General features: G+C 42.2%; 1 protein-coding gene across 3 annotated transcripts in view; it reads left to right on the top strand.

Moving 5' to 3' along the window:
- The window catches only part of LOC138958369 (disco-interacting protein 2 homolog C-like), a 122,110-nt gene that overhangs the window by 47,975 nt on the left and 58,131 nt on the right, over positions 1 to 16,004 (top strand). For 2 of the 3 annotated variants that reach the window (XM_070329489.1, XM_070329487.1), the window contains exons 6-17: positions 524 to 661; positions 3,242 to 3,358; positions 4,636 to 4,709; positions 7,295 to 7,418; positions 8,435 to 8,533; positions 9,121 to 9,242; positions 10,835 to 10,958; positions 12,169 to 12,272; positions 12,969 to 13,071; positions 14,179 to 14,243; positions 14,534 to 14,627; positions 15,706 to 15,825. In XM_070329489.1, the coding sequence (XP_070185590.1) occupies positions 524 to 661; positions 3,242 to 3,358; positions 4,636 to 4,709; positions 7,295 to 7,418; positions 8,435 to 8,533; positions 9,121 to 9,242; positions 10,835 to 10,958; positions 12,169 to 12,272; positions 12,969 to 13,071; positions 14,179 to 14,243; positions 14,534 to 14,627; positions 15,706 to 15,825 (1,284 nt within the window). The remainder of the gene's footprint in view (positions 1 to 523; positions 662 to 3,241; positions 3,359 to 4,635; positions 4,710 to 7,294; positions 7,419 to 8,434; positions 8,534 to 9,120; positions 9,243 to 10,834; positions 10,959 to 12,168; positions 12,273 to 12,968; positions 13,072 to 14,178; positions 14,244 to 14,533; positions 14,628 to 15,705; positions 15,826 to 16,004) is intronic. The other variant, XM_070329488.1, reaches the window with a different exon arrangement.

Below are 16,004 nucleotides of genomic sequence, written 5' to 3'. Positions count from 1 at the left end.
CCATCATTTTCTCTTATGAACTTATTATTAGTCCCTTTTCTCATGCATGTCCTATAGTATATATTGGTATCTGTCCAGAAGGACATTTGAGTGTCAATTTGCTTTCAAAAAATGTATAACTGAAATGCAGAGACTTTATTTTTGATCAAGGACTGTGCACGGCATGAATTTTAAAAACAAATCATTTAATTTTAATTTTTTAAGGTTATCTCTATGTTTTACAAATTTAAAAGTCACAAGGAGCTGACAATACCAAAGAAAATAAATGACACAAATGTAGCTGTTTGCCTTTTATTTAAAAATAAATAAATACTTTCCCTTGTTTATTAGATGCCTTTTATTTAGTTATTTTAACAGCATTCAGGTACGAGATATTTCAGATTGGGATACTGAGAAATCAGACCAACTCAGGTGGTCAAATGGACTTTCCTTTTTCTTACTTTTGACATGGGAGCTAGTATTTAAGTCTGCCTGTGTAGTTGTAGTCAGTGAAATTGCAGGCAATTCCTTGTGTCATTTTCAGCCCATCACATATCCCAGCCCCCCGATGTGACCAACAACGCCAAGAGCACTCGGCAGGCTGACCGCGTGGGACGATACAACCCCTCCTCTGTGCGCGTCACCGCCACCGGCATCGCTACTGGATTGGGTGGGGATGATGGTATGGGGCTTCTACCATACATTTGTGTGCCTTTTTAGTTCCACTTTTACCTCAGTTCATGCTACCCTTAACTCATTTCGGACGGCTTTGTAACTCATAGCACTATTACATTAGTCAGCAACGACTTCTTTTTTCACTTGAAGATGACTTCCCGCCCTTGCAAACGGACGTGTAAATCACCCCAGATATGTGGAGTCTTCAGCAATGGGGGAAGAGTATCCTTCCATTTGGACTCCTACCAAAAATCAAGAGCCTGTCTGGTGTCTGTGCAAGGTGGAATTGTTTTGCTGAATTAATGTTGCAGATTGACACAGGTCTGGCACAAAACAAAACAAAAAAATGTCACTCTGCAAATTAAACATCCATGCAGTAGATTCTAGTGTGTGTCCACATGGGAGGATGTTTTTATCCCACGTAGAAGCCTGGATGGGTTCGTATATGATAGAGCTACAGCGGTATTTAAAAGACAAAATACAAATTCAAATTCACCAAACTAGTATTCTTTGTGCATTTTTTTTTTAGCAGTCAACAGAAACACCTGAATGCAATCATTGGAACGAGTGTGACTTCTGAGCGTTCTTTTGCCCCCACTGATGGGGACATTTTGACAGACAGAGAACATCATTGAAGGAAAATCTGTGAACCTACTTATTGTTCTGAAGATAAACATGAACTGATGAAGTAAAAGGCTTCTGGTACTATGTATGGCTTCAATGCCTTGACGGAAAACAACCTAGCCACGCGATTCTAATGCTAAAACACACACACTAAATTATGACCGGTTTGGAAATTTTTACAGTTACAGAGCTCAAATTTATGTTGATGTACAAGATGGTTTACACAGTAAGGAAGGAAACATTCTCATTTGTTTTTAATTATCTTGCCAAGTTCCAAATGAATAACTGCTCAATTGGGGACATCCGGAGTTACTATTTGTGGCACGACCACTTTGTACTATTTTTAGCCAGTCTCAGTGATGCTGCAGGCCTATTAGTATTAGGCACATGCTGTCCAAAGTGGGTCAATTATAGACATTTTAATCAGTTGCTTGTTTGATTTTTGCTCGATTTTTATTATGTTGCTGAATTGTTTGAATTAAAGTTGTTTGTTGAACTAATTTCTGGCAATTGCTTTTTAAGTTGATGCATGCTTTGCTAAGTGTTACATTGGTTTTCCTATTTTTAGTAAGAGTTACGTTTTTTTCACAGTGTTCAAAGTAGTTTACTGTAATGATTTACTTTTAACAGCATATTTCAGCATGGTTCCTTTTGCTTTTGCTTTGAAGTTATGATTTTTGACCAAACAGTCCCGGTTTGTTTTTACGCTCATGCCTGTTTTCTGTGTGATTATTTGCAACACCGATGCATTTGTTTTCCTTCTGTCATGTTAACAGATGTGCCTTTTTTGCAGATATGCATTAAAAAAAAGCCATTAAGAAATGTTAGCTTTGAAAAATTAATGCATTGTTTGTGGAGATTTGAACTCAAGTTTATTTTAACATTTACTAACCTCTTGAAGTCTTAAGACGTCTGCAAGATGAATCAGGATATAAACACATGACAAACAAAATTATCTTATAGAAAAGAGGCCTTCTGAGAGAACAGTTTAAAGCAGAATTTAATTATTTTGATTAAGGAGATGTTTTGATGCGAAGTGTCAGATAGAAAAAGACACATCATTTGATTTTGAAATTGTGGATTCCTTAATTTTTTATTTTTTTTAATTTTTTTAAGCTGTTATCTAATTTGGACTAAATATAAATATTCCCAGACAATCATCCTTGTTTCTGTGCAAGGCATTTTCACTTGCAATTTTCAAAAGTATTACAATCTTCCCAGCCAATCCTGTGCCTTGTTTCTATGCAAGGCATTTTGACTTGAAACTCACAAAAGTATCGTAACGTAGCCAGTCAGCGTATCCCCTTCTTCCCAGAAAAAAGCATTTTAAAAGACAGGGAGGAGACTGTACAGAGGAATCCATAGAACTTAGAAGCAGAAGTAAGTCACTGTATGATTCGGGGGCCGGGTAGCTCAGGTGGTAGAGCACTGGACTTGTGATCCTAAGGTCACAGGTTCGAATCCCGGCAGGGACGGACACGAGTCAACTTTATGTGCAGACTCAGAGACGGTATCCATGTCCCACCCCCGTGTCACCACAGTGGCACAGAAAAGACCTTGGGTCATTCTGCCATTAGTGCAGGTGGCTGATTACACCTAAATGCACACACACACACACCAGGGTAGCCACACACCAGGGTAGCCACACACCAGGGTAGCCACACACCAGGGTAGCCACACACCTGGGTAGCCACACACCTGGGTAGCCACACACCTGGGTAGCCACACACCTGGGTAGCCACACACCAGGGTAGCCACACACCAGGGTAGCCACACACCAGGGTAGCCACACACCAGGGTAGCCACACACCTGGGTAGCGCGACTCTTGTTGCTGCTGGCTTTTCACTGGGAGGAAGCGACCTAAATTTCCAAGCATACGGACAATAGAGTAAGTCTCACTGTATAATTCACTGAAAAGCCAGCCAGTGTAGTGACAGTGTGAGTGACGTGTTGCCTGTGCAGCCCCGGTCCACGGCAAGGTGTCGGCCAAGATCCAGCAGCTGCTCAACACCCTCAAGCGGCCCAAGAGGAAACCTTTACCCGAGTACTTTGTGGACGAGGCTGAAACTACCTTGGAAAGTAAGTGCTTGCTTGGTACCCTGGAATTTGCTTGATCTGCTTTGTGATGTGATGGTGGATTGAATGCAGGGTGGAGTGTTGTTCGCAAAATGAAAATCATACTTTAGGCTACGGTATCACTGTATATCCACATATGCTGAATTTCATTGTATGTATTGGCTGAATTTGTTCGGCTGCTTGGTTGTGCGTTACCTGAAGCTAGAATTCGGGCAATCCCATAATTGTTATGGTAGATGGGTTCAGAAGAAATTTAAAGTCTTCAAATTTCAACCAAGAAAGCAGTGGTTGAGAATTGTGAAGGCAGTTTTCATACTTCACATGCCTCTGTGTATAGTTTTCGTGTGTTTTTATTGTGTTTTTATTGCCCCAGTTTTAAGACCTCCTACAATGTGAGAAATGTAGGTTTTAAAAGAGGGCGAGTCTTAAAATGGAGGTACACATTATTGTAATTCAATCAAGTTGGCGTTTTAATGAAACAGATCCTGTGATTGGTCAGAATGCCCCAACTCATCAAAAATTACCAGTCATTAATTGTCGATAACCACTCGCTAAAAAAGCGATTAACCACCTGCTGGCGAGGCGCATTGATACAACCTCAACTAGTCTCGGTTAGCTTTGAGGGTCATTTTACAAGTAGGAAATATGAAGGCCAACGAAATACCGAGACCATAAGGTATGCGAAGTGATGACGTCGAATACGTGACGTAAGTTGATGCATGAATTCTTCCGGACTACGTCAGTCATTTCCAAAGATCGCTTTTGTGATGAAAAGAATTTGTTTTAGAGTTTGCTGTCCAGAAACCCGTCAAAAAAGAAGGGAAAATGTATGTGAAAGAAAACAAAACAGGAGCAGAGTGATAAGATAGGAATACAGAGACATATTTCTTGGGACTTGACCCTTGCAGGTAGGTGGACTGAAAGTAGTGTGTGAACAGAACAGAACCAATTCTGTCTGTTTACCATCGCATGAAAGCAGGAAAGAGATCGTCGTCAGATTGAATTACAATAACATTAACATGCTTCCATTTGAAACTTCGAGGTCTTCATCGTGGATTGACGCCCTCCCAAAGTCTAATTGAAGCCCTCCGTCGCTTCGCTCCGTCGGGCTTCAATTAGCTTTGGTCGGCCGTCAATCCACGATGACAACCTCGAAGTTTCAAATGGAAGCATCATGTGTAAATATAGAGGAAGTGTTATAATGAAGTGGGTCTTAAAAGAGAGGTTCCAGTGAATTTGTGTTTTGTCCTAATCGTGATGTTGACACGGTGGTTTTGCAGCCCCCACAGTGGACCCGAACGCCCCCAAACCAGAAGGCAGCGAGCTGACCCCTGTCCTGGGAGAACCCCTTGTGGTCAGTTTGTACTTTCATTTGTAGAGACTTTCATTTCAGCGCTTTACACTTTTATGTCCAGAGTTCCCAGTTGGAGTCAAGTTCACCCAAGCTTTCATTCGTGTAATTATTATTATTGTCTCTCAATATTGAAACTCAGAAAGAATGTGAAGTACAAAGTCTTCATGATAGTTTGGTTAAGATTTATATGCCACAGTTCACTTAAGGGCAGGTGGGCCAGTGCAAAATTGACCAAATCGTTCAAAACACTGTTTTGGGTATTTTAGCAGATTATGTTTCCATAACATACCTATCATCCATGTGTGTCGGTGTTTTTGTCAAAAGTGTCCTATTTATCTGTCAATAAAGACAAAATGTGAACATGTGTGGCATTGATTGTCTTCTGTAGTCGATATTCCCCCGCCAAAAATTGTCTCATTTCAAAGGCTAGTTACGGCTTTGTCCTCAGCAAAACAGTGCATTCACAACATACGAAACTGCGCAGCAGCTCTTGACCTATAACATGACATCAGTGTTTTGATGAATGTTCCATTCACTCAGCCACTTGTCCGTTGCAAAGGCAGCAATCGTAATCGAACGGAAATATCCTTATTTGGAAGGTACTCGACATCCATTGGTTCGTTTCATAAACCGAAATCGGGAACCAGTTTACTTTGTGAGTGCGCATGCTCAGCTTACGAATTTTGCATACGGAAACTACCGAAGAGACTCTCGGCCATGACGGGAACACCCGAAGTTCACTCGGTTTTACATCATCCTGGTTACACATCAAACGATCGGTGACAACCGAAAGCGAATTTTTCCTTGAGAAACAACCTTTGATACGATAACAATGGCTCGAAATAAGAAAGAGGACAATGTCTTTATTAGTTCGGTTAGCAACAACAAGTAGTTCCGCTGGTACTAGGCCAAAGTTTGGATTCTGTCGGTGTTTCCGATACAGAGGAAAGCTTTGATCTCCACGCAGATCCACAGGTCGCCATTTCCGAACACGCCATGCAGCACACTTTTTACGTCTCGGCACTGGCTTGCTTTGCGCTGAATTTGAGTCAGTTTCTGTGCAGTATCTCCTCGACAAGCAAGTTGAGCATTTGCTACGCAAAAAAAACAAAAACAGGAGAAAGTATCCAACATCAGTCAGATTATCGGTAATGTTTGCTGGGCCTGCCATTTCCCGAACGAAACTGGATCAGCAACTGTTTGTATCAATCTGCACTTTCGTAAATTCCGTCACTGTCTTGACGAACTGTGTCATTTTCTTCACCGCGATACACAGTTCATTGCGAAGAGCTTCCTCAGTCAATCGTTCAGATTCCACGTACGATTTGTTGTCAAAAAACAATCAAACGAAAGTTTCAAACTCATCATCCTCCATCTTGCTTGTCGAAGCACCAAAGTACTGTATCGATGTAAAAACAAAAGCAGAAAACTTCGAGGAAACCAACACATCGACGAGATAACGGAAGGAAATAAGTCTCGTTTTGGCTCAAGTAAGTTACCGTTAAAAATACCGTTATTCTCGCATGCAAATACAAACGAGAATCGGGTCATTGATACACGTTTAGCGCTGGGGCAGTATCCCCATGCTGGTTGACAGAGGGAAAGAAGGGATGGACGCATAAATTCTCTGCTGGCGTGCTAAAGGCTAAGTAGTTTGCAATTCAAATAAACTAAGCTGTTCATTCATAACACAGTTTTGTCCTTGTGTGTCTGTTTCAATAGTGTTTCTGTGGTGTTCAATCTTCAATGTCGTTTTTCTCAGTTCAGCCATTTTGCCTACGGTTACGTCTTGGGTTACGCGATTTCTCTGGCTGTAATTTAGCTAGAGCAATATTTTCTTTTGTAGTTTGTGCAGAATACAACATTCTGGGGGATTACGAAGGGATTTTGCTGAAATTTTATTATAGTCATATCCAGATTATTTCAAAAAATAATTTCGCAAGCGTTACCCTAAAGTTTGACAGTTGTAACAAAGAAGTGTTCCTAACTCCAAATATAAATATAATAAACAAGATCTGCTTCGTAATCCCCTAGAGCATACCCAGAAGGATAAAATAAAACAATAATTAGAAGTGTGACAATCACATCTGATGAAAATCCGTGTATCTCCTGTACTCCACTTTTGTCTGTATTTTGACTGTTTTTGTCGCGTAAAACAAAAACCAGCAACCGAAAATACAAAAAGTGACTATTCTTTGTCATCATTTGTTCATTTCTTTCATAAAATAACATTCAGACACAATAAAACATTCAAAATTAAAAAAAAGGTAGTGCACTGGCCCACCTCCCCTTAAATATGCTTCGTGAGCACCATGAATAACTAAATTAATATTAACTGTGCTTTTTGAAACACCTTTCTGTTATCTTCAGTCTCATTTTGTGGTTGTTTTGGAGCAATCTGAAACATATTGTACAATTCAGCATGGCCAGGTGTATTAAGACACGGTCTTGGATACATTTGTTAGTGAGTTAACTCTGTGGACTACTAGCAGATCTGTTAACTTCCAAGTAACAGAACAAACTTTGTGTCAAATGCAGCATTTTGTGGGCACAACGTTGAAATGCTTCATGTTTACTGTGTTCAGATACCATCAGGCTTGCCACGCAACCTAGAGGCAGCTCTACAGCGGTATGGGTCCTCCACTTACAAGGCCAATGCCATCACTGTGCTGGACCCCAGTGGAAAACCCTCCCTCAACCTTTCCTATGGTTAGTTCAGTCTTGTTATATAAAGTCTTATATCGCGCGCGTATCTCCAGACTCGGACTCAAGGCGCAGGGATCTATTTATGCCGTGTGAGATGGAATTTTTTGCACAATACATCACGCATTCACATCGACCAGCAGATCGCAGCCATTTCGGTGCACATCCTACTTTTCACGGCCTATTATTCCAAGTCACACGGGTATTTTGGTGGACATTTTTTATCTATGCCTCTACAATTTTGCCAGGAAAGACCCTTTTGTCAATCGTGGGATCTTTAACGTGCACACCCCAATGTAGTATACACGAAGGGACCTCGGTTTTTCGTCTCATCCAAAAGACTAGCACTTGAACCCACCACCTAGGTTAGGAAAGTGGGGGAGAAAATTGCTAACGCCCTGACCCAGGGTCGAACTCGCAACCTCTCGCTTCCGAGCGCAAGTGCGTTACCACTCGGCCACCCAGTGTTCTGCTTTCTTTTCAATCTTTTGTCAGACGTCTGTTGAACGTTGTCATTTGATATGTAGTCTTGGAAATAAGGGATACATCAAAGATGGTCTCTAGACGATTCAGAGGGAACTAATATCTAAGAGCTTCGTAAGAAGGTTGTGATATATATATGCTTGGGAAACACTGTTGGTCCTTTTGATCAAAAGTTAGTGAGAGGTATCGAATTTCGTGTATTTTGTCTAAATAATCCTTACTGATAGAAAAAGAAGAAGTGTCAGTTTTTATGTTGGTATGTTTTCTTTTCTTGTGTTAATTGATATGTTCGGTTGAATCTCCCGAGTAATGTCAATAATCTACATCTGTCATTGTAAAGTACAAGATTGTCTTTGCAGCGAGAGAATCGGCCTTTGACCATGCTATGTTTCAGTTCAGTACTTAAGGTGTGAAAGAGAAATTCTTAAGAGTGCTTTCTAGAACTCCACCCGTGTGTGCCCACAGGGAATTCCTCCGTGTCTAATGCTCTAGACTAAAAGGAGTGAGCTGGTTTTGATCCAGGCCTCTATGTGTTTCAGGCAAGCTGCTGAGTCGTGCTCAGAAGATCGCGTTCTGCCTGCTGCACAAAGTGGGACAGAAAGGAGGGGAGGCTGTCATCAGGCAAGGAGACAGGGTAGGTTCATGTTCTCTTTGTGATCTTCGTTAAGAGTAAAATGGCATTGGTTCATAATTGGTTGCATAGTGGAGAAAATACTTGCACGTTTGTTCATCAAGACAAAAAGAAAACGCAACAGAAACCAGTTTTGGTAAATTTCTTCAAATTTTTTTTGTCAGACTGTCCCTGAATTTTTCAGGATGGTAATTGCACGGTTGTTCTATACAACTGGCCCCATTCTCTCACAGAGTGGGGGAGCACAGGTATGCACACATTTGCCTGTCTGCAGGAATAAGTCAAGACATACTCATGCATGAACGTGTGCATTTACACACTCACACAAAGCGGTCAAACTGTCCTCACAAGGTCTTCCAGCAATAAATGTCTTGTGATTTGGGATGGTTGAGGACCAATAGGAATGGTCTACAATAAATTCTGAGCATCTTGCTACTCTTGATTTAAAGACATCTTCTTGGTGTCTGCATTGATGGCTTACAGTCAGCCCAAAGTAAGTTTGCATTTCTTTGCTTAGACCTTTCATCACACTAATGAGCACTGATTACTATGTTATACTAATTACTAATGATGGCTCTCTGCTTGTACAGGTAGCCCTGGTGTATCCCAACAACGACCCCATCTCCTTCATCTGTGCGTTCTACGGCTGTGTCCTGGCTGGTGTTGTGCCGGTCCCGGTGGAGGTGCCCTTGTCCAAACGGGTCGGAGTGGCTCATGTGAGTACATACAGATGGACTTTCAATTTTTCAACAAGTCTTCTCAGATTCAGAGAACAACTGGTTGGTTGGACCTGGACTGAAAATATGTATAGGTCTAACTCTAATTATTATGGCTACCAGAAACATTGTTCTGTCAAGAGACCTAAAGGTCAAAACTATTGGCAGTCGACTGACCAGGGATCAGAGCGTCAGTGACTCAAGAACCTAGGCCTGAGAACAAACACCGCTAGACTAGTTGTCTTTTTTTTTAACTTCAAAACTCTTACAGTAGAAACCCCCCCTATTAGGGCGGGGATATAGCTCAGTTGGTAGCGCGCTGGATTTGTATTCAGTTGGCCGCTGTCAGTGTGAGTTCGATCCCAGGTTCGGCGGAAATTTATTTCAGAGTCAACTTTGTGTGCAGACTCTCTTCGGTGTCCGAACTCCCCCCCGTGTACACTACATTAGGTGTGCACGTTAAAGATCCCACGATTGACAAGAGGGTCTTTCCTGGCAAAATTGCTTAGGCACAGTTAATAATTGTCTACCTATACCCGTGTGAATTGGAATAATAGGCCGTGAAAGGTAAATATGCGCCGAAATGGCTGCAATTACTGGCCGTATAAAATTTCATCTCACACGGCATCACTGCAGAGCGCCTAGAACTGTACCCACGGAATATGCGCGATATAAGCCTCATATTGATATTGATTGATTGATAAGACATCTACAAATCTGAAAAAATCGGGTCTTAAAAAGGAGGGAGTCAGAGGTTATGAACAGAAAGTCTGAGAAAACAAAGTCTTAACAGGGTAAGGCGAAATTACTACATTTAGTCAAGCTGTGGAACTCACAGAATGAAACTGAACGCACTGCATTTTTTCACAATGACCGTAGTCCACCGCTCGTGCAAAACGCAGTGAAACTGACGAGCCTGTTTAGCGCGGTAGTGGTTTCGCTGATGTGCAAATCACGCTTTTCTGTACCTCTCTTCGTTTTAACTTTCTGAGCGTGTTTTTAATCCGAATATAACATATTTATATGTTTTTTGAATCAGGAAATGATGAAAAATAAGCTGAACGTAAATTTGGATCGTTTTATATAGAAAAAAAAAGGTAATTACAATTTTCAGATTTTTAATGATCAAAGTCATTAATTAATTTTTAAGCCACCAAGCTGAAATGCAATACCAAAGTCCGGCCTTCGTCGAAGATTGCTTTACAAGGTGTGACAGTGCCGCCTCAACTTTTACAAAAAGCCGGATATGACGTCATCAAAGACATTTATCGAAAAAAAAGAAAAAAACGTCTGGGGATATCATACTCAGGAACTCTCATGTAAAATTTCATAAAGATCGGTCCAGTAGTTTACTCTGAATCGCTCTACACAGACACACACACACACACACAGACACACACACAGACACAGACACACATACACCACGACCCTCGTCTCGATTCCCCCTCTATGTTAAAACATTTAGTCAAAACTTGACTAAATGTAAAAAGGAGGGAGTCTCAAATTGGAGGGTCTTAAAGGGTGAGTTTCACTGTACTCTTCACAGTAAATGTATGACGGGCTGTTGACTTGTATGTATACATGTGTTGCAGGACGCGGGAGGTCAGGGCGTGGGGTTCCTGCTGGGCAGCCTCAATGTGTGCTGGGCCCTCACCTCGGAGAACTGCTACAAGGGCCTGCCCAAGTCAAGCAGTGGCGAGGTCATCACATTCAAAGGTCAGGGCTATCTCAGTCATTAGATGCCTCAAATAAGTGATTTTTTTAATTTTATTTACCGTACTTTCCGGGTGACAAGGCGCTTCGTTATACAAGACTTGTAATCCAGTCACCCATTGGACGCAGGGGGCCGATAGGGCGCACCAAAATGACCCAGTTTTTGCCATGAGAGGTGGTTCCCCTGTCATATCTGAGAGAGGAAACACTTCCTACACCGGGGTCAGTGACCGGTCAGTGACCGACTTTAACTGAGTGAAAATATGTGTGCTCTGTGTGTGCGGCTTGATCAAAGGCATTGTGATAGCTGGGTGGCTTTGTTTATAGACACGACCTTCTTCCCAGGGGTCAATGACCCAGTTTTTGCCATGAGAGGTGGTTCCCCTGTCATATCTGAGAGAGGAAACACTTCCTGCACCGGGGTCAGTGACCGGTCAGTGACCGAGTTTAACAGAGTGGAAATCTGTGTGTGCGGCCAGATCAAAGGCAGGGCAGTACCTAGTAGCTGAAACATGCATTATCACAAGTTGTTTGACTGGTACTCAAGCGGTCTCTTTGATTTTTTTCGTATTTCATACACGGATTAGGCGCTTCGTTATACAAGACGCAGGGGTCGAACTTGAGGAAAAAAGTCGCGCCTTATGACCCGGAAAGTACGGTATTCTTGCTAAGGGCTTCTTCAGTAATTGACTGCCTAAAGTATGTTTGTTTTTGTTCTCATTTATTCTTGTTGTTTGCGTGTGTTTGTGTGTATGTGCGTGTTGTGTTTTGTGCTTGTTTTTATACCAGGAATAAGGAGTTGAAGTTAACGCAGGGTGTGCAGTTATTCGTACGGCTAAAGATTTTTTCGGGGTAGTATACAGATTCCTGAAGAGAAGTTTGCAGCCATGTTAAGTAAGTGTGCAGCTAGCCACATGACAAAGGCTTCTGTCAGCAGACTGAAAAGAATGCTCTCAGCTTTGAAAAATACATTTATCCTATCCAATAGGTTTTGTCAGAAGCAGTTAAGATTTCTGTTGAAGAAAGCAAGATGTTTTATGTGCCGATCTTGTAAAAAGGAATACACCCAATGAAGTGTAGACAAAGAAGCAAGTATCACTGGTATTATGATGGAGAGTGGAGTGTTACAGGTGTGCTTGTGGTTGCAAAAGAAGCAAGTATCACTGGTATTATGATGGAGAGTGGAGTGTTACAGGTGTGCTTGTGGTTGCAGGTTGGCCAAGGTTGAACTGGTTCGTCACAGAAAACCTCAGCAAGCCGCCCAAGGACTGGCAGCCCCCACCTCGGATGTCTGAAGATGTGCCCGCCTATATCGAGGTGAGAGGAAATATTCATGGATCAAATGCAAGCTTGGGCAGACACATCTTACAGAGATAAAAATTTAGGAAATGTGTTTGTTTCTTGGATATTTTTAGGATAGAATAACTAAATGAAATGATATGTCAGGTCTCATGAGGATCAAGTTTGAGGCAATTATGGTAGGAAAAAGCAACGTTATCTTGAACATTATTTGTTTGTTTGTTTGTTTGTTTGCTTAACGCCCAGCCGACCACGAAGGGCCATATCAGGGCGGTGCTGCTTTGACATATAACGTGCGCCACACACAAGACAGAAGTCGCAGCACAGGCTTCATGTCTCACCCAGTCACATTATTCTGACACCGGACCAACCAGTCCTAGCACTAACCCCATAATGCCAGACGCCAGGCGGAGCAGCCACTAGATTGCCAATTTTAAAGTCTTAGGTATGACCCGGCCGGGGTTCGAACCCACGACCTCCCGATCACGGGGCGGACGCCTTCCCACTAGGCCAACCGTGCTGGTTTGAACATTATTGTATGTGGGTAGAACAGCAAATATTTTTGAATCATATACAGTGGAAGCCTCTTTTTAAGACCTGGCAAATCTGAGAAAATCAGGTCTAAATAAGGACGAAGGGGTGTCATAGAGAGAATCTGCTTTTCTTATTCAAAGAATGTGTGATTATTTTTCAAAATGTGTGATTATATTTCAGTACGCTCTGAACAAGGATGGGAGTACAGTGGGTATCACTACCACACGCAACACCATGTTGTGTCACTGCCGCACACTCACTGTCGCTGCTAACTACACTGAAGGTAAAAGGGACTACCCAATTTGTGTTGTAACAATTTCAGTTGTGTCCTGACCTTTCTCTCTGTCTATCTTTCTGTCTCTGTCTGTCACTCTCTGTCAGTCTGACGGATGATTAGATGGATGGATGACAGAGGGACATGAGATGGATGGAAGGATGGATGGATGGATGGTTGGATGGATGGATGGATGGATGGATGGATGGATGGATGGATGGATGGATGGATGGATGGATGGAAGGATGACAGAGAGACATGAGTGAAGTGTGACAGACTGGATTTTGTGTTGATGCATTACTGTCCTTTTTCAAACGTTTTGCTGTTGTAAATGCCTGTTTTCACTGTCGTCATGTCGACTGTCATTATGATGATGATGATTATTATTATGATTATTATTCATGAAGCATGTAATTTTGAAACTTTGTACACCCAGAATTGAAATGGGCCCAAGGCTTAATCAATAAACCATCCAGACTCCAGACTCTCTGTCAGTCTATCTTTCTCTATCTTTCTTTTCCTTTCTCTCCCTCTCTCTCTCCCTCCCCCCCCCCCCCACCCTCTCCTCTCCCTCACTCTCTCTACATTTCCCTCTCTGTATATTTCTCTCTCTCTCTGTGTTTACCTCCCTCTCTCTTCCCCAACCCTCTCTCTCCCTCCCCTGCCCCACATACACCTGCCCCACATACACATTTGAGCTCTCTCCTTTGTCATCTCCATCTTCACCCATTTCTAATCACAATCAGTCATAGTGCAGTAAAAAAGTTTAGCTCAAAGTAGTCAGTTTTTGAAATAATCACTTCATCCGTTTTGAGTTTTACTTGAGAGTTTAGGTCTCTGATTTTTGTCTTCATACACTTCAGTGCGAAGGCCTTCCTTCAGTGAGCTGAAGTTGACTTCGCAAAAACTTCGCAAAGTCTTTTTACGAAAAATTCAGTGCCAAAGCTTCGTGCGGCTAACTTCATGAAGTAGACTTCGGGAAGTCAACTTAGCCCAATTGATATCAGGCTTTTGTAGCAAAGATTTCATTATCAGGCCAAACCTGAACTGGTTTATTACCTAAGTATACATTGCTGGAACAATATTCTAAAAGTTGTTTTAATTTTTCACTTTCAGGAGAGGTGATGGTGTGTGTCCTGGACTTCAAAAGAGATGTTGGATTGTGGCATGGTATTCTTTGTGTAAGTAGCCAGTGACTCTTCACGTCAAACACAAGCATCAAATTTTCATGTTGTGTGGTTCATAAAGAGGAAGAAAAGTTATGCACATGCATTTGTGCTTTAAATAGCAGCAAAATGCACTGATATCTGCTCTGGTTTGACTTTAAAAGGCTGTCGCAAGCACATTTGTTTGCTTATTTGATTTAATTTCTTTTAAATTTTTCTACTGTGAAGTGGTAAGTAAGGATAGTTGCTTGGTTTGTTCATGTTTTTTGTATTGACAATAAAGATGGATGCCTTGTTTGTTGCAGAGTGTCTTCAACGGAATGCACACAATATTTATTCCCTACTCCCTGATGAAGGTGGACCCGGCATCATGGATGAAGATGGTCACCAAGTACAAAGGTAACTCAACTTGTCTGGCTGTTTTTCTGTTTTTTTCTTTTCGGTGTGTGTGTGTGTGTGAGTGTGTGTGTGTGTGTGTGTGTGTGTGTGTGTGTGTGTGTGTGTGTGTGTGTGTGTGTGTGTGTGTGTGTGTGTGTGTGTGTGTGTGTGTGTGTGTGTGTGTGTGTGTGTGTGTGTGTGTGTGTGTGTGTGTGTGTGTGTGTGTGTGTGTGTGTGTGTGTGTGTGTGTGTGTGTGTGTGTGTGTGTGTGTGTGTGTGTGTGTGTGTGTGTGTGTGTGTGTGTGTGTGTGTGTGTGTGTGTGTGTGTGTGTGTGTGTGTGTGTGTGTGTGTGTGTGTGTGTGTGTGTGTGTGTGTGTGTGTGTGTGTGTGTGTGTGTGTGTGTGTGTGTGTGTGTGTGTGTGTGTGTGTGTGTGTGTGTGTGTGTGTGTGTGTGTGTGTGTGTGTGTGTGTGTGTGTGTGTGTGTGTGTGTGTGTGTGTGTGTGTGTGTGTGTGTGTGTGTGTGTGTGTGTGTGTGTGTGTGTGTGTGTGTGTGTGTGTGTGTGTGTGTGTGTGTGTGTGTGTGTGTGTGTGTGTGTGTGTGTGTGTGTGTGTGTGTGTGTGTGTGTGTGTGTGTGTGTGTGTGTGTGTGTGTGTGTGTGTGTGTGTGTGTGTGTGTGTGTGTGTGTGTGTGTGTGTGTGTGTGTGTGTGTGTGTGTGTGTGTGTGTGTGTGTGTGTGTGTGTGTGTGTGTGTGTGTGTGTGTGTGTAGAACAACATTCTGCAAGTAGATGAAAGACACTGTCTTAATTGTTATTGAAGCATTGCAGTGGTTAGTTTTCAACCGAGTATGTGGATGGAAAAAATGGTGATTTCAGTGTCTGTTTTATAGTGCCGTACTGTATGGCAGCTCAATTTTCCCCGAGAGAAAGCAGCCCGAATTTCCATGAGGGTAACCTCACAGGACTATATAAAATCTTATCCTTCATACTATTGAGAGTATGGGAGCATTTATATATATCAATAGCCTTATCTTCTTCGCACTTGTATATGATCAATGATGAAGTGTTACAGAGTTGAAGTGTGTGTGTGTGTGTTTAGCGTCAGTGGCGGTGGTGAAGTCGCGAGACATGCACTGGGGGCTGCTGGCTCAGAAGGACCACAAGGACATCAGCTTCGCCTCTCTCCGCTTGCTGCTTATAGCTGATGGGGCCAACCCTTGTGAGTTATCCATTTCACAGGAATTATTCAAGCTCTTTGTTCAGTCATTATTGCAAGGGCCAACCATTCTGAGTTATCCATTTCACAGGAATTATTCAAGCTCTTTGTTCAGTCATTATTGCAAGGGCCAACCATTCTGAGTTATCCATTTCACAGGAATTATTCAAGCTCTTTGTTCA

The sequence above is a fragment of the Littorina saxatilis genome, linkage group LG2 (genome assembly GCF_037325665.1).
Source record: "Littorina saxatilis isolate snail1 linkage group LG2, US_GU_Lsax_2.0, whole genome shotgun sequence".
In the NCBI taxonomy this organism is placed as follows: Eukaryota; Metazoa; Mollusca; class Gastropoda; order Littorinimorpha; family Littorinidae; genus Littorina; species Littorina saxatilis.
This window is presented reverse-complemented; position numbering and strand designations above follow the sequence as displayed.